At 38.3% G+C, this 19550-nt stretch overlaps 1 protein-coding gene across 1 annotated transcript in view; it reads left to right on the top strand.

Annotated features, from left to right (window-relative positions):
- Positions 1-15174, top strand: part of gjd1b (gap junction protein delta 1b) — a 47282-nt gene extending 32108 nt beyond the window's left edge. The window contains exon 2 of the mRNA XM_087796211.1: positions 8066-15174. Within this exon, the coding sequence (XP_087652337.1) occupies positions 8066-8915 (850 nt within the window). The 3' untranslated portion in view covers positions 8916-15174. The remainder of the gene's footprint in view (positions 1-8065) is intronic.
- Positions 15175-19550: the final 4376 nt, after the last annotated feature.

Genomic DNA, 19550 nt, shown 5'->3' with positions numbered 1-19550 from the left:
AGAAAATGCTGCATTAAAGTTCCACGTCTGGATCAGACGAAAAAGATCCGCCCGGCGTCGGATCCATCGTGACGTACGTTCAGCCTTAAAGCTTCGCTCGTCATCGCACCGAAAAAATCCAGCTGTCGTGCGACGGCCGACGTAGAGTTGGACTTAGCGAGAGTAATTTTGATAGAAAGAGGGTTTTTGAACGAAGACTAGAGACACAATCTGGGGATTATTGTCACGAGAGAGAGAAGGTCTGACCAGGAGGTCACGGGATCAGCAGCCCTTCGGCGCGATGGGAAGAACGAAGACGTATATTTTCAAGAAGAAGAGAAAGAGTTGGTGTTCTGGGCACGACAGGACGGCGTTAACACGCCACTGGACGCAGATTACAGGGACGGGTTTGCGTGCCGAAGATATTATATCATTCATTCTGTAAAATGAGATTTTTCTCTCCATGGCTGGTCTTCCCTCGTTCTTTTTTCTCTGATACTAGAGAAGTACATCAGTGTCGTCACTGACTTCATGTTGAATTTGACGTTTCGAACGTTGAAACTTTGAATAGTTTTATTGAAATTTAGTTTAATTAATAATTTAACATTATTTTACTAATAGTTTTTTGATAATTGTATTCAATCATTTCAATATTGATTTTTTTTAAATTGTATTATTGAATAACTGAATCCTGATTTTTTTTTATTTTATTTAGTTTTAATAATACACGTTTAAAAATCTAATATTTTCTAAATCAATGTTTCGTTTTTTTTTTACACATAGAATTTGATATTTTCCAAATTCCAATGATTCAAATAAAGACGTTTTATAAAGTCAATATTTTTCAACAACTAGATAAGTCATAGTGTTACCAAAAAAACTAAAACAAAATAGTACCAAAGTATTTGTTGGAACCTTCAGCCAATCAGTGTGGCTCTCTTATACCAACATGTATATTTTGAATTGAAAAGGTTGTGAATTCAAAAATATTGAATAAAAAACTTTAAAAAAAACTATATATTTTTGGAATTCGAATATATAGAAACTTTGTGTTAAAAAAAAATTACTTAACCCTTGTGTTATCTCAGGGTCAAGGTGACCCAGAGGGTCAAATGTGTTTGTAGTCGTTCACTTTGACCCTGAGAAAACACAAGGGTTAAGTTGAGAAATACACAAAAACAAGATGAAAAAAAAAAACAGTTTTTGGTTCATAGCATCTGCTTATATATTTTTCTTTTAAAGTTCATAATTATATAGATGTTTTTAACGAGACGCAAAAACAAGTAACTTTTGTTAAACTTTATAACTTCAACTCTATAAACACCTATAACAATAGATGCTTATACATATAATAAACAATTGTATGTTTGTTTTCTTCGTCTTTTTTAATCGATAATACATTCAGTTCATAGTTGAATATACTATTGTATTTTTATTTCAATATTTAGTAGGAAACTATGGAAGTACATCAGTGCCATTAAATATAGAATAGAATAGAATAGAAAATGTTTATTCATCCCCAGAGGGGAAACACTTTTACAACAGCAGAGTTCAAAAAAATAAAGTGCAAGAAAAAAAAAGAAATAATAAAAGAGATAATAAAAAAATAAAAATAAAAACGATCTTAAAAATATACAGATTATTTACAAGATTAGACATTTAACACTATTAACAAAATAAAATAGAATAAAAATAAAATAAAATAAAATAAAATAAAATAAAATAAAATAAAATAAAATAAAATAAAATAAAATAAAATAAAATAAAATAAAATAAAACACACACGGTTAGTTCAATTATTTATTGGAAAACAACAATAACAAACTCAACCTTTTAATATAGAAATGATTGAATAACTAACTTCTTTGACGGCACCGATCCATAAATGTGTCACCAAGATATCAGACCCAAGCGTTCAGGGACTAAACCCTCTTTTTTATCATCGTCAGAACAAATATTTTGTTCATTTTTCCTTCCCTCCATCTTTTCATATACTTACTGATTTATCCGAGTATTCCATGTGAGCTGTTCTCTCCATTATTGTCAATTCTCCGCTCACTAAGCTCCTTAATGGAATCACTACACAGCAAAAGCATTTTTTTTTTTGTTCTTCTACGAGCCTCACGTTCGGCGCAGGTGGTCGGCCTGTGAGTCTTCTGCTTTTCATTTCCGAGGCCGCCCGCGTTGACCCGTCGATTTCAACGAGCGATACGTGGCGAGCACATGCCGTCGGACCGGGATTAACCGTGCCCTTCGACTCCACATCTGTGCCACACGAACGCTGGCAGCGCCGCCCCCGGGATCGGTGGTAGATTACCAGCGACCCTGGTCTGACTTCATCTCAGGTGATGCACCAGAAATCACGTGTGTGTGTGTGTGTGTGTGTGTGTGTAGACCAGGAGTTGACCAGTAGTTTTGTTGTTACATTAAAATGTGATTTCAATCCGCTCGAGTGAAGTGGGACATGGGAGCGAAAAAAAAACCCCACTGGCGAGACAACAGATGAAAATTTAGAAGATTAAAAGATTTAGGAAGTGGACGAGGAGTAAAGGACGAGCTGAGAGAGTCTCTTTAATCACAAATGTAATTGAAGAGGGAGCGTTTAAGGTCGTCTCGGAGGCGCAAACCATCGACTCGTTGATTGACGGAGAAGCGATGCTATCCAAGTACCAGATATAAGAGGCAGATCTATGGAGGTAAATCAGTGCCAGGAAATATATTGAAAGTCGATTTGAAACTTTGATTTTTTTTTTTTACTGGAAATGTTGTTGTTAACAGTATTCATTTTGATATCGTTTTTTTTTTTACAATTGAATTAAAATAATTTACACCTAGAATTTGATATTCTAATTACAAGAATTCAAAAATACATTTTCTAAATTCAATATTTTTTTCATTCTTAGTCCTTTAAATTTAATTTTAAAGTGTTTTTATAGTGCCACTTGACAACACAAATACTTTGGAATCTGCCATGATGGATTGACAAAATGATTGATGAAAAATTCCTCTACATTGTCATGTGCTCGCCTGCGTGTCGCACGATTGGCTGAAGGTTCGATCAAGTAGCTCTGTGCTCTTTTGTTACTGTCTGTGTGTCACTATCATACCAATATTTTTAGATTACATTCAAAAGGCTACGAATTAAAGGATATTGAATTTAGAAAATGTATTTTTGAATTGTCATAATTGGAATATCAATCTCTATGTGTAGCAAAAACATTCATTATTAAAACATGTATTTATTAAGATAAACAATTCCACCTTTCAATTTATAATTTATTGAATTTAATTTATAAAGAGTTTCTAAAGAAAGGAAAAAAAGGTAATAAGGTTCAGAAACAGTGAAGTGAAGAGACTATATATTGAAACAACTTGCTTAGAGTCAAAATAAATACTTTTGATTATATATATGGGATTTAAAAGAAGTCCTGCTTAAATAATTTCTGTTTTCTTACTCAATTCTTCTGCAGTTTTATAATAGTAATTATGTTTAAATAAGTTGTGTTTAAATTGTTCAAATACATTCTGCTTCATCAAACGGTGCACTTGACCTTTATACTAAGAGAAAAGGTTGAACTGCTATTTTTTAGTTTTTTCTTTTCTGGACCTACTTAAAACAATTCAATTAAACTACTTAAAACAAAAAAATTAAAACAACAAAAGAATTATAAACAATTTCCCGAAGGAGACCTCCTGAGGGATCAATAAAGTTTTACCTTACCTTACCTGACCTTACCTTAAAACAAGAATATATACTTTTTTTTTTAATTAATCAAATGAAAAATATCTTTAAATGGGAGTAAATCCTTTTAAACATGAAACAAACATAAGAACATTTTTCTCCGTCTGGAAATGAAATCCTATATATATAAAAAAACAACATTTATCATAATTTTCTTATTTCCTTCTTTGTTAAAGGGGCTGACGTCTATCCCAGCTGCTCAGGGCTAGAGGCAGGGGACACCCTGAACAGTATATATTCTCGAGGGAACTTTGAGGATCCTTAGATATACAATCAAAACGATAAAAAAACTAAACCTTCATTTAAGAAGAATTGATGTTTATATTAATCTTAATATGCAACACATGTCGAGCCTCTTTTTCAATTAGTCTCTGCGCTCTTTGACGGATCCTTTTTTTTATATCCCTCCACCTATCGACTTGTATGCACATGACAGCCATAAATCCATGAGAAATGTAATGAGGTCGGCCTGTGATGGGCTCCCCCTAATGGCACGTTCCCTCGGGTTCGGGCGGAGTAATGGCAGCGATCCATCCATCATCCCGTTATTTATGAGATTATCATTAAAAACGACGGCGGTGATGAGCGGAGGTTTGATCTGACGAGGAGCGAGGACTTGATCCCGAACACGAGCGTGAAAAGAAATCAGCTGTTTGTGACGTCTTTGAAAAGCGGCGCCAAAAATACCACTGAGACGGTCACACGGGGCTGAAAATGAAGTTCTATTTAAGGTGCTGACAGGGTGTCTGATCTGAAATATAAATGAGAGATGAAAGGAACAAAGGAAAGTCTGCAGAAGAGAAGAAGGACAAAAGTGAAGACCGGAATATAAACTCTACATCCAACTGTGGATGATTGACATCAACAAAAAAAAGTATCGTATGGTGTTCCTGAGCTAAAGTATGTTTGTAACATTTACTTTACCACCTTTAATACTCCTCTGTCCCTGATTGTATTTCTTGAGAAAGTAACGTGGTGGTACTTCTATTCTATTTGTTCAGGCTTTTCCTTGAATTTCTCGAACTCCTGTGTTGTTCTCAGTATTATCTTGATCTTTAAAGTATGTACTTTTTTGAGTATTGTTTTGATTGTTTAAGCGCTTTGTGACCCTGGTCTCGAAAAGCGCTATATAAATAAGTATTACTTACTTACTTACTTACTTACTTGCTGCCCGGTCTCTGAAGGATTAAACGCCACCTCGACCTTGAGGATAATAACTTATAGTAAAGTTTGTTTTTGGTTGAAACCTTTGGACTAAGGTAGTTAACGACTTGTCGAACTGAAACGAAGATATAACAGCGAACTAACAGCTCTGTGCTTCACACAGACATGTAAAATCTGTTCTACTCTCACTTGTATACAAGTAAAATGCTTGTCTTTAAACCAGATCTGATTTCTATCCTTTGTTGAAGTCCAAACCTTGACAGTCACGAAGACTGGTTTGTGAATGACTTTGTTTTGTTTCAATTGTTCACTTTTATAATATTGAATTCTCATTCTTCCCTCCAATTTTATGAAGCCCCCATAGCGCCCCCTGTTGAACACCACTTTTTTTTTTCTTTTTTTTTTTTAAACCACTAATTTAGTCGACCTGTAAATTAAATAGGTTAGGTTAGGTAGAACTTTATTGATTGTTTATATATTGATATTTGTTTGTAAATATGTAAGAAGAGTTATTTTTCCTTGATACACGTCTATAAACATCTTGGTCTTGAACATAGATCTTCTACATCTTCATTATTTGTGTCTGATGGATCTCGATCGGAAGTATAAATATAAAAATAAAACTCTTTAAACCGGAAGAATAATGAGTGCGATAACCCTGAATGTTTCAGGCTCAAAGGTGACCTCTGTAATAAACAACTTCAGAGGAGAAAATAAATTTAAAACTCTCAGTTCATAATTAGAAACGTTGTGATGCTGGTTTGGCTTCAGGTTGTTTTTAGAAACCTGCAGGAATACGTCACGGATCCCGGATACTTGTGCTTCGAACCGAGGTTACCATGAGCACGCACTCTAATGATGCAGGAAAAGAACCTAAAATTAGACAAGATGTGTCATCACTTTGTACCTGTGAGGAACAAAAACACACACACACACGTGTGTGAACATGAAACTGTGACAACGTTACTGTTCTGGTGTTTAGTCTTGTGTTAGGTTTGGGGAAGAATAGAGAAGAAACACTGACATTGTCCAGTTTCCATCATTAGTCCGATGTTTTCTTTCTTTTTCTTCCTGTGACGTCTCTCTCTCTCTCTCTCTCTCTCTCTCTCTCTCTCTCTCTCTCTCTCCCTCTCTTTCTGATTAAGGGGTGAAAAATACATCCCAGAGCCCCCCTGCTGAAATTTCAACTTCAGCTCCTTCCCTGAAGGCCTGACCTCGATTCTTGCTTGTTTTCATTTGTTTTACGTTGTTGTTGCTGTGTTTATCAAACCTCTCGTTGCAGTCCAGTCGCGCTAATAAGTGGTACCAAGCCTTGGCCATTAAAATAAATGTTAGCCTCGTTGTCAAGTGCTTTGTGTTGTGAAAGAACCCAGATTATGTCACAAAACATACATCTAAGCAACTGTGTCTGTTTTATTATAACTTAAAATGTTATTTTTTGATATAGTAATGAGCTGGATTCACCTGACAAGTTGATAAAATGGTCTTATTTTAAGATATTTAGACCAAAAATTAAGCCTGAATTACTTAACATATCGTTACAATTTCTATCAATGGTTTTGGAAAAATGTTTTCTAAACTCAATCTAATGTAAAATTACAAGAAGCTTTTGTCTGAAAGTATATTTTTATCAGCCTATTGGCATTTTTTGGAACAGAGTTATTTAGGTGTTGTTTCTGTCTTTTAATATCTGGAAATGAGGGATTTCTTCTAATCAGACTCTTTCCAAAAAACAAGACTTAAATACTTGCATAGATTTCAGTTTTTGCAGTGTCATTTTTTATACATAGTGTATACTTCAGGGAAATATATAATGTAAAACTGGACCTAATTATGAGAAACAGTTCTTGTACTAATACATTGTGAGTAACATTAAAGTTATCAACACAACTTAAGGCACTTTTTTTCAGTTCCGAGAGATTTTATTGGTCATTTAAATTTACATTTATAAGAAATGAAGCGTTTATGTATTGAGTGGAAGATATTTTGTCTTGACTTCACTCATATATCAATCTGGTACCTTTGACTTTGGGGCCTTTAAAATTTAAAATTGGATCCTGTTGGAGCGCAGATAAAATAAAAAAAAAATACACAAATGATTTCCAGCAGGAGAAAACCAACTCATGAAGTCCACAAAACCTGGATTGTTGTTCTGGCTCAAACCAGAATCGACATTGTAGCCACAAAAAAGAAAGTTCTTTCTTTCCAAATTGTATATTGAGTAGTAGTCAATGATATCTGCTTTGTGATGAGGTCGATCGACTGGGTTTTTTATTGAAAGACTGTAGTTCATAAATGACTTTAATAAACTGAATTTTCATCCATAGAATTGAATCTATCGAAGTGTAAACGGGAATCAACACTGAAAGAATCTGTAACTTGTTCTATTTAAAGAAAGATTGAATCAAAACTCAGCAACTGCTTTATCAAGATTTTCTTGTATCAAGATTAGTGTATTGATCGAAAATGTTCGATACCCGTAACAGTTCGAAAGCTTATCGTTCTATAATGGTTCCTGAACCAAATTCAATTCTAACACAAAAAAATTAAATTACACATATCACGAAATTTTGAAGCTTTGGTACATTTATAATCTTAGTTTTTTTCTTACGGATAAAACAAAAAATGTGTAGTGGAAAAGAATACTTATGTACACTGCATTTTTACTTGAGTTTTTCTTTAGAAAAATCCACACATTATCAAGATTTTTTCAACTTGCGTTAGAGTAGAATTTCAATCAATTTTTTTGCCACTTATTCCTTTGTGGGGGTCGAGTGGTGGCTGGAGTCAATCCCTGTTTCTTTGGGCGAGATGCAGGGGACACCCTGGACAGGACGCCAGTCTGACGCAGGGCACACAAAGACAGACAACCATTCACACAAACACGACTGTCCTACGGACAATTTCCCCAAGTTACCGATCAACCTCTGTATGTTTTTGAACTGTGGGAGGAAACCGGAGTAAACCATAGAAAAGGTCACAAGTTGGCTCCCCGACCTGGAAGCGAACCGGCAACCTTTTTCCTTTGAGGCGATCCTGTAACCACTGCGCCACTGTGCGCCCTGTAGTTTGATTCCCAGCCATAATAAGATACTTTTAAACCTGTGATTTTGAGCTAAAATGTGACTTCTTATCTTATCATGTTCTGGTTCTGAAAAGTGTATCTTTGTCTTCTCCTAGAATCCTCCTGACCGTGGTCGTGATCTTCCGTATCCTGATCGTCGCCATCGTCGGCGAGACCGTGTACGAGGATGAGCAGACCATGTTCATCTGCAACACCCTCCAGCCAGGCTGCAACCAGGCCTGCTACGACAAAGCCTTCCCCATCTCCCACATCCGCTACTGGGTCTTCCAGATCATCCTGGTGTGCACGCCCAGCCTCTGCTTCATCACCTACTCCGTCCACCAGTCCGCCAAGCAGAAAGATCGACGCTACTCCTTCCTCTACCCCATCATGGAACGGGACTACGGAGGCAGGGACGGCGCCAGGAAACTTCGCAACATCAACGGGATCCTGGTGCAGCACGGCGGCGACGGCGGAGGCGGGAAGGAGGAACCGGATTGTCTGGAAGTGAAGGAGATCCCCAACGCTCCAAGAGGTCTCACCCACGGAAAAAGCTCGAAGGTCCGCCGGCAGGAAGGGATCTCACGCTTCTACATCATCCAGGTGGTGTTCAGGAACGCGCTGGAGATCGGCTTCTTGGCCGGTCAGTACTTCCTGTACGGCTTCAGCGTGCCCGGGATTTTCGAGTGCGACCGCTACCCGTGTCTGAAGGAGGTGGAGTGCTACGTGTCCCGGCCCACAGAAAAAACTGTGTTCCTGGTCTTCATGTTCGCGGTGAGCGGCATCTGCGTCGTGCTCAACCTGGCGGAGCTCAACCATCTGGGCTGGCGGAAGATCAAAGCCGCCATCCGGGGCGTCCAGGCCCGCAGGAAGTCCATTTGCGAGATCAGGAAGAAAGACATGGCGCATCTGTCGCAGCCGCCCAACCTGGGACGCACTCAGTCCAGCGAGTCGGCCTACGTCTGATGATGGGGAAGCGAGTCGGGAACGAGGGATGAATGTCTTAGAACGAACTCATTATGATTTTAATTTCAGGAAGATGATGAAGATGACGATGATGACGATGATGAAGGTCCGTCCAGACGACCTCGTCCGTGGGAAAGATGCAATGAACCAGAATGTACTACGACCAAAACCTCCAGCTCAAGTCTTTGAGTCGCTCGAAAAGAACGGAGTGAAGGTTAAAAAGATATTGGAGGACAAAAAGTTCTGTTCAGAGAACAGATATTCTTACAGCCATTTTTTTTTTTTACTTTTGTCTTTTCTTTTTTGTACTAATTAGCATCTCCGTTGCCCCTCATTCGTTTTTAATGAGAGGAATTAATCCTTAAGGGAAGAGAGGAACTCGGGTTAAAAAAAGGGGAAGAAGAAGAAGAAGGAGGAGGAGGAGGAGGAGGAGGAGGAGAAGGAGTGGAGGACACTGGGTTGTGTTATTGTGTGGCGATGGCAGTGTTTAATGAATCCCATGGTGCTTTTCTCTCTGGACTCTGTTACCAAAATGGAAAAAAAAAAGGAGAATGGAGAGAACATAGTGTCGTTAAAAGAGAAACGGATACACTGTCATTGCCATTAGAGACTCTGGAGAATGAAAGTTTGGGAGGTGAAGAGACGGAGTCGTCCCTCGCCGGGATAACGTACGACACAGAGGAGAGAGTGAGGGAAGAAAAGGGAACTTTTAGTCGTTCACTTCCTCGCCTCGGCGGCAGCTGGAGGTCGTCCCGAAGCAGAGCTGGAAGCCGGGAGCTGCCTCTGATCAGTGTCAGCGTCTCCCCCGCGAGAACATCTTCCAAAGCAGGAAAATGGACTGATGGTGTTTATGTTTTGTCTCTTGGCGAAAAAAAAGAAAAAGAGGATCTCAACACAAACAGTTCCCCTGAATATGTTTTGGCTGTCAAGATACCATCTCTCGCTCCAACTGTTCCCAGGATGGCAGCTAAAAACCACTCAGAAGAAAGAAAAATGACCCTTTTTTTCCCTCCACGCTGACTTTGAAGAAAATGGCGGAGCAACCAAGAAAGAATAGATCACTTTAATACACCTTTTAGATGAATTCTATGAATATATTGTTTTATTCCGAGAGAAAGATGGTGCCAACCATTAGATATATAGAGTTTTTATTTAAGGACAGAGTATAGGATATAAACTATCCATGACAAATATATCCAGATATTTATTTCTCTTGGCTTTAAAAAAAATAAGAAAAAAAAAGATGTTGCTTGTTTATCCGTTTTTTTGAATTGTCTGTCTTTTCTATTTTTTTGTCGGTATTGAGGAATTTTACACTTGACTTTAGTCATGGAAAGAAACTGTGCGACTGATCTTTGCAACAACTTCAAGAACGATATCGTGCAACAGTTTTGAAAACTCGACAGAGAGAGCCTTGGTTTGCATCTTCGGTGTCAGCTGCACGGTTTCAGGCGACGAAGGCCTACGAGCCATTTTCGGAAAAAAAAAAAGGATAAAAAAAAAAAAAAGGCATGTTTACTCGTCGCGATGTTTTCTCGAAAAAAAAAAAGATCAAGCTGCGATGAGCGGAAATCTCTCGAGGGAACACGTGCGTTTATGGATCTCAGTGGGTTTTTATTTCACGTTTCTATTTTTATTTCTTCTTCTTCTCCCGACTGGATCCCAGCATGCAATGTTTACGGAAGAATGAACGACGAAGTGTTGCACCTTGATTCATGCAGACGAGTGGGAGAGTGGCAGACTGAAGGAATTCTCCATCTTTTTTGAAGGCGGAACACGTGCAGATGCATGAAACATGAAGGAGTGAAACCAGATATAGGGACCGAAGACCCCCCCCCCCCTGCCCCCCAACACACACCCCTCCATAGACCCCTAGGGACCTTACAAGCGAGAAGCATGTCGGACATGTGAGCAGAGATTGAGAATTTGATGGATCAGGGCAAACTATCATCACGGGAACAGTGTGTTGCTCTGAAACAGAATTGCCTTATCTAGCGTGTGTAGCAGCAACATTCCACTGCCATATACGGGGTTATGCAACTTAAAACACCTCCAAACGCACACACCCCTTCCGTCTCATAGCATTTAACGGTCGTTAAAAAAAAACACACAAAAGTGGCTTCTAGTTTTACATGTGTATTGTAGGTGGAGTCTCCAGAAACATCATTACATGTCCAAATGTAATTGGTGCTAAATTGACATCAGTGTGTGTGTGTGTGTGTGTGTGTGTGTGTGTGTGTGAGTCTGTCTCTTGCACAAACGTGAGCTTGGATTTGCCTCTGATCCCCCAAAAACGGTCTCTTGTCGCTATTATCCTGCGTCGCAAACTGGATTATGATAGATTGTGGTGCATTAAACGTAGTTTTATTTTAGTTAAAGGGCAACTAATGTTGATTTAAGTGTGTCTTAAATAGACGTTGGACTCTATTGTATCATCAGGACGTGTCGGTTTGTACAAAACTCTATTTTCATTGAAATACTGACATTAGAAATTTAACTTAAGCCCCGCCCACTCAAAAAACGTTCTTTAGATGAAATGTTGTTGACCATAACCACGCCCACTCTGCTGTGATTGGTCAAACATTGAGATTTCTAACCGCTCGTCATCAATCCCGGAAGTCTCCACCTCCAAATGACTCGTTGTATAAACAAAGCGGGGGCGTGATTGCAGCTGGCCCGAGGAGGAGTGAAGCCATTATTACGTCATAACGGACTCCGCTCTCGTAACCTCTCCTTCGCCCAGATTTCAGACAGCGGTGAACTTTATAAAGTAACAGGGATTTACTGATTTACTGAGACTTCAATGTGAGTTTGACGTTAGTTGCCCTTCAAACATGAGCAGAATTTGAATCGGGAAGTTTGGAACGCAAACGGGTTCCGCCAGGTTTAGGTAGTCGTGTGTCTATTATGCTGTAACTTGCCTTATTGCGTGTGACCACAGTTCCATAATTGCCTTTGGATTATTCCAACCACATTAAGCGCAATTATCAAGCAAGTGAGCCGCGGCGCGTTTTCTTCGATAGCAGGATCTGATTTGGCGTTCTTTACCGCCGGTTTGTTACATGGATTCAAGCTTTTGTCGCCGTGGTTACGTAGCTAAGATACCTCCTTCTGGACGGGGTTTAATTTCTAATGCTCCAAGATGCGTTTAACGCCACGGGTCTTCAAAACCTCCACAACAACTGACGCACTCCCCCCCGGTCGACCCGCTCTGCCCTCCATAAACTCATGCTGTCATAATCTCCGTGATTTGTACAGGTGATTATCCCAGATTTAGAGTCCCGGCTCTCTGTGTCTCCGAGGATACAGCTCTGTCTACTGTATACAGTCGGAAAGACACAAAACCGAGCGCAACAAGAAGAACTAAAAATAGATCCGTCTCTGGCTTTTCCTCGGTGACTGAGAGCGAAAAGCTTAAATCCTGCCCTTGAGCTTAAAGGTCTTGTACCGCAAGTGTCACCATAGAATGGACTCGAGTGAGTGGTCGCACTCGTGTCTAATCTAGTCTAGAAATGAGAGTGAAAATAGCAGGTACTGTTTTTTTTTAATTAGACTCAATGTTTCCCACTTTTCTCTTATGTCTGGTTTCATTCAGAACAGCACACACACACACTCCGAACACACACTCCCACCAACCTCCAGTTTTTCTGCACCATTGAATTGAAACTATTCTGCTCCCCAAAATTCAAGCCGCCCGGTTCCGACAGTCCACTACTCTCCACAGTCTTCGTTTCTATTTGTCAATGTGAAAATTAATTATGCAACTTTTTCATTTTTCTTCTCTCATTTGCTTACCTTTTTCTGACGTGTGAATTCATTTTGTTGTCTGTTGCTCTTTTTGTGCAGTGACATATCAAAAAAAAAAAAAGGAAAGATTTTTTTTTTCTATGTTAAGGATCAAACTTTTTTTTTTTAAGTGTAAAAAAAAAAAATCAAGGGTGTTGAAGACCTGCTGAAAAAAAAGAGTTTTATTGCCTCCTCCCCTTGCCAAAGTGATATGCAAAATTGATTTTTTTTTTTCTAACTGCATGTTTAATGGATAGAATAAGCATGTTTCTATGTTTTTCTTCAACCGAAACTTTTGTAGTCCAAACTTTCGAAGCGTCTCGATGCCAAGTGTGTATATAGACTCAAACAGTCCGGGCCAGCAATGCTACTGTACCTAGTGATCCTCTAGCAGTTCCAACTCCCACAAGATTTTGAAAAAACCTTTGATACAGTTGTTCTTCTACTTATATAGATTTAAAAGAAAAAAAGAAAAAAAGAAATTGCACATGAACTTAAACCTTTAAAAGATATAAGGAGCAAGCCAAGAGTGAAAATACTTTTGTGACAAAACAAACACAGGGTCGTTTTCACAGGGATTTAATCACGGAATCGACGTCAGAACATTCCAGGGTTTCTTTGCCGCACAGTACAAGGAGTTAAAAAAAATGCAATTCAATCCTCAGTGAAACTAATTTAGAAACAACATCCTCAGGTTTTGTAGTAAAAACTGCTGTTTTCCAACTGAGCACATTGAAAAAAAAACCTTTTGTAGAAAACAATTCTAAGAACTTTCCATCTGATGAAATTTCTACTGTGAAGCCTGGACGATAACGGACCCGGATAGTGACCCTTTTTTCAACTGAGGTGGAAATCTTTACCAAAAAAAACAAACCTTAAAACATTCCCTTCTGTTCCAGCTTTCTACTGCCCAAGATCCAGCCAGGTTATGTAGCACAGCATACGTCCTTTAAAAGAAAAAAAAAAGCTGGTCCTCTCGACTGTTATCAACTGCGTGAAAACAACATCATGAAATCACAACTTCAAGTAGCCATCGATGTAGCTCCTCAGGAAGTAGACTTTACGTCACATATTCTCCCCAATTCAACCTGATATCTTATCTTAGTAAACCTATTTATTGGGTACAAACATCCTGTCAAGGGCTGACATTAAAAGAGAAGCCATAAGTACATTTCAATCAGGACCATTTTAGAGTAAAATCAACTTAAACTCTTCCTTCAGGTCAGTCTGACATTCAAGAAAAGTACTCTTAACTCGACTCTTCTTGACGTTTACATCCATTCCTCGTGAATATTTCCTACTAAATAAAGGTAAATAGTGCAAACAGCCTCAGGTCTAAACCATCAAAATAGTTTATTATGTTGCTAATAAACATGGATTCTGATGCTTGACAACTTTTAAAGTCATTTTAATTGAGATAAAAAAAAATGTTTGTTAATTCTGGCCAGTGGCCTTTATAGTGAACCTTTTACAGTGCATGGTGTGGTTTGGGTTATTCAAGAATTTCTTTTTTTAATATATTGAATTATAAAAATAATTTAAATGATATGGAAACGTTTCTATAAAGATTGATATTGTAGCAAATTTTCTCGAGTATCATTTTATTGTGACATTAAAAATAAATGTCGTAATGGTGTAGTTTTTACTGAAGACATTATAGTTAATTTGACTTGAAAATACAATTCTTGAAACTCATTAAATCGCTATTCTCGTTTATTAAGCGTGTAAGACAGCAAAGCTCTCTGCTAGTCCAAAAATAAACAACAAAATTCTCAATAATTATAATAATAATGTTTATTTGTACAGCATGTTTCAGCCATGCAGCGGTCACAAAGTGCTTTAAATAATAGGAAAATTAAAAACAAACATGATTCATTTAATAGATCCTGTGATAATAAAATAGCACAAATACAATTAAATGATGAATTAATAGATAAAACCCATCCAGGGAATCTCCATGTCAACTGGACTTCAGGAAACATCCCATTAAAAGCAGAATAACCCAAACCATCCATCACTGTCCTGGTAGAACGTTGACGGCCATCTTTATTTTCTACTTTATGATCCGAATCTCAAAAAGATTTGTGACCCATCGGGGTCGACTTCCTGAAGAATCTCCGATACTTTTCTTGACACTTTGATTTTCAGTAGGATTGTAGAAAAAAAAAAACCTCGTCGACTCGTGTTCAAACCGCCTCGTGGCGTCGACTTCCATCCCGTCGACACGAGGCTTCGGCTACTTTTGACAGTTTCTTCTATTTCACCAAAGCAGTTTTTTTTCGTCTTTCCGTCAACATGGGAGTGAACAACACACACGAAGAAAAAAAAACAACAAGAAAAAAAAGACACGCTTCATGGTTCTCAGAAGAACTCTTGGTCTCTGGACCGAACGGACCTTTTCCGCTGAAGGTTCACTGTATATTTCTGACTGGTGTACTGTATGTAAAGACTGAATAAAACCTTGAATGTTATACCACGCCTGGAGTGCTCACGTGCTGCTGGTTTATGACCTGTAGGGGGGGTTGGTGGGTGGGCGGGAGTGGGGGGGCGGGTGGTTCTGGATGATGCAAAGTGGGCACTTAACCATTCGTGTGGGCTGGATGGGATTTATTGGACGAAAATATATGATTTTGGATGTTTAAACTGAGAAGAAACATGGCCGACACCCAAAGAAATGTTGCTTTATACGCAGATGAGACGCTGCTATATTTGTGTAGGAAGAGCCAGAATCCAGTCGGGTCGGATTAATCCATCTTCCACGGAACCGTTCGTCCACATTTTTTACCGTTACGATATATGTGTGTGTGTGTGTGTGTCAGACCTGCATTCACCCGGCACACCAAGGTCACATGGTGGCCGCGCTGGACTGGGATTGAAGGCTTGTTGCCACGGCGATAAGCCAGCCGGTAATATCTCTAAAGCACAGGCAGGGATTAATCTGCCGACAGATGGCCCGGGCCCGCTCGGCGTCACTTCCTGAAAACACGTGCGCGCACACATCTACACGGAGATGCATGGCGTCCATCATCATCATCATCATCATCATCATCATCATCATGATCATCGTGCTCTTTATCCTCTAACATGTATGATCACCTTCACCGTGGCACGCAGAGATGTATGCACGCACACGTCAGTCCGTCCTCATTATGCTCATCCTCGGCTATTTATAGAGCCATCCCATCGGCTGCGTCCACCGTAGCATTAGCATCATTCCTGGAGCTGCCTTCCGAACGTCGGCCTCTTCCCTCGTTCACCTCTCGGCTCGGTCGTTATCGTCCATTACGACCGCCGTCCTCTTCCTCGGCGTCGGCCCGTTGAAACCTCCTGGATCGATACCCCCGGGCCGGTCGTTCTCACCTCCTGACTTCCAATAAAAACCTGGATGTCCATTTAAAACGTGTCGAACTCAAGAGAAGAAATGGATGATCATGGATGTAAACTATTATACAGAGACCTCCAGAGTGAAAAATTGAGAATTTTATGGGGTGTTATGGGGTATATAAAAGCAACATCAAAACCATATATATATATATATATGGTTTTGATGTTGCTTTTTTCGTTGATTGATCGATCTTAATTATCTTTTTTTTCTCCTTCACCCTATAATATTCCCAATTTCTTACTCTGGATATACATATATATATATATATATATATATATATATATATACAGCCCCTTACAAAGGTCTTGTAAACTATTAATTCAGCTTTAGAAAATAGAAACAAAAACAGATATTTTTAACCCTCAATGTCAATGTGACCAGCAGGCTTGGAAACAAATGTGTTTGTGGTATCCCTTGTGTTGTCGCTTATCTAAGTTGAAGGAACAACAAATTATAACTTGACCTGTAGTTGATCAACTGGACTCATAAATGGCTTGTATGAACGACAAAGGCCTCTAGATAATGCTTATCATACCAAAATATATATATATTTTTTGTATTATTCAATTAGTTTTATCATTTAATTCGGGCAGAAAGGTCTTGTCACATACAAAAAGAATGTATGGTACAACTTACATATACATGTTTGCTTTATTTTTAATAATCAAAAATGCTACAATAACATCAGAACATAAAGTCAGGGTGCCTTGGGAAAAATAATTAATATCGTGAATGACTCCCATGAGCTCCGAGGACTGCATCCATACGTCTCGGCAAAGAACTTATCGATGAATTCATCTGGAATAGCGAAGAAAGCAGTCTTGCAGGCTCAATAATATTGTCTGGTGACTGGGCTGGCCAATCCTGAAGCGCCTTGACCTTCTTCGCTTTCAGGAACTTTGATGTGGAGGCTGAAGAGAACCATCCTGCTGAAGAATTTGCCCTCTGCTGTGGTTTGGAATGTAATGGGCAGCAGGAATCTCTTGGTACTAAAGGCCGTTGATGTTGCCATCAACTCAACTGGATGTAACCCTGTACCATGATTTCTCCACCAATCTTTGGTCCATGCAGGTTGGAATGCAGTTCAATGGATGATCCATCAGAAAAATCCACCTTGTGACACTTTTCAACTGCCCTCCTTTCTCCGAGCTTGGCAAATGCAACACAATTTTTTACTTGTCTTTTGTTTAATGCTGTTTTTTTCAGCACTAATATGGCCATGGAGACCCCTCTGTGAGAGAATTCGACAAACTGTTACAGGGGTTACTGTTGGCCAGTTCTCATGTAGCTGTGCTGCAGTTGAAAAAGGGTCCTGGTCTGTTGGTCTCTGTGAACTACACCACTTTCTTCCAATCTTTTTCTCCACTTGATGTTTGGATACATTGAAGATGTCTGCCACCTCAGCAGCAGACGTGGTCTTCAGGCTCCTCATGATCAGCACTTCGGTCTGTGGTTGAATATCCACACCTAGTAAAGTGTTCATTACAGTATTTGTCACAGGTGAAGCTCTAATCTGTGATGGTTGAATCATTTAAAGACACAACAGGTGTTTTATTTGACAAGGACCTGTCTCTAGTTCAACACTGCAGAAAATAATAGTAAAGAAGTATATCAGTAATTTTGCAAACTTTAAGTTATATATATATATTTTAAAAATTAAAATCATGTCAATCATGTCTATGATGAAAGATTTAAGTTAATTTTATAAATCGAATACTCTTAAAAATATATATTTTTTATTATTATAATTATTGTTAAGACTTTTGTCGAAGCAAAATCGGACCTCTCTCCCCGAATAAAATGATAAAACCAATTGAAGAATACAAAACCTTATTTTGGTATGATAAGCATAATCTAGAGGCATATAAGCCATTTGTGATTCCAATTGATCAACTACAGGTCAAGTTATTATTTGTTGTTCCTACAACTTAGATGAGTGACAAGACTTTTGTCAGGGATTGTATATATATATATATATATATATATATATACAGTATATATATATATATATATATATATATATATATATATATATATATATATAAATATATATATATATGTATATATATATATATATATATATATATATTTATATATATATATATGTGTGTGTATTTTAAAGATAATGCGATTTGAAGTCGAGCGACGCCAATGGACAACAGTGGTAGTGTTTAGCTCGACAGGAGACCACATTTAAAGGCGCAAAAGTTGTCCCGGTTTGTAGCAGTTAGACTAATTTTCTGTTTCCAGACTTCCATTGATGAATGAAGGATGGATACCGATGAGATCCATCTCTTTTTTTTGTTTGTTTCAATGTTTTTTTATTGGAAAACGAAAAACTAGATCACAATGTACATCACGAAACTTTCTTTGACTTTTTCCTTCTTTTTTTTTTACATACATAGAAAACAAAAAACTAAATAAACTAAAAAACGAAACAATAATAATACAAAAATAGAAGGAAAACTAAAGGACAATAAGAAAATCAAACAACACACCCACCCGCACCCTCGACATATCCTGGCCTTCATAACGTCATCAATACAAAGTAACCTTTAGACAAGTTAGAATAGTGAGTAATACTCCTAACCACTCTTAGTCAGGCAAAACTTGCAAAGCTTTAAAATATAACAGAAATGGTTCCCAAATAACTATGAATTTACATGTTGAGCCTCTCATTGTATATTTAGTCTTTTCAAGTCTTAAGACCTTTTTATTTGTGCTTTTCCCTGATTTTCTGAAACTCTTGTGTTTGTTTTGTGTCTTTATCTTTTAAAGTAAATATTTTAACTGTGTATTTTTTTGGATTGTTAAAGTGCTTTGTGACCCTGGTCTATAAAGATCTTTACAAATAACCTTTACTTACTTTCTTACTTAATCACAAACATGAAATATAGAATTATTTAAGATTTTTCTGAACAATTCCTCTTGTCGAGGCTTCAATGCAAGTGGATCGTTACAGACGAGCAGTATTTGGATGTTTTTAAGTGTATTTTTTCGACGAAGACAAGGACGAGGACCACCGAGCTCCAGTCGCTACATTAAAATGAACAAACATTTTTGTATATAACTCTAAAAAGAAACAAATTACTCCGACCCGTAGATAACATGTTACGTTGAATCGCGACTCATATAAATTGAGCTGAATCTGCCACAAGTCAAAAGGACATTCAGGATGGAATAAATATGTGACTTTTTAAGAACGTGTCTTGAGGGGGGTCAGAGGTCAGCGTGATGTGGACTGGTAGCAGCTGCCCTGGTGGCATTTCACTTAAGTGCATTTTTGGGGAGAAAAATAAGTTGAAAAATGAGTTGAGCCAGAAGGCAAAGCTCTCTGTTCCTCGACGTCCATTTCAAGTGCTCGGCTTCTGAGTGGAACAACAGCAATATGTCTGGAAGCCGCTGGAATGGTTGTCTTTTTCTCGTTTGGTGTCGGGCGATTCAGCTGGTGGCTCCACTTTTGG

The sequence above is a fragment of the Callionymus lyra genome, chromosome 7, assembly GCF_982586985.1.
Source record: "Callionymus lyra chromosome 7, fCalLyr1.hap1.1, whole genome shotgun sequence".
NCBI lineage: Eukaryota > Metazoa > Chordata > Actinopteri > Syngnathiformes > Callionymidae > Callionymus > Callionymus lyra.
Note: the sequence above shows the minus strand (reverse complement) of the source record. Positions and strands in the feature narration are given on the sequence as shown.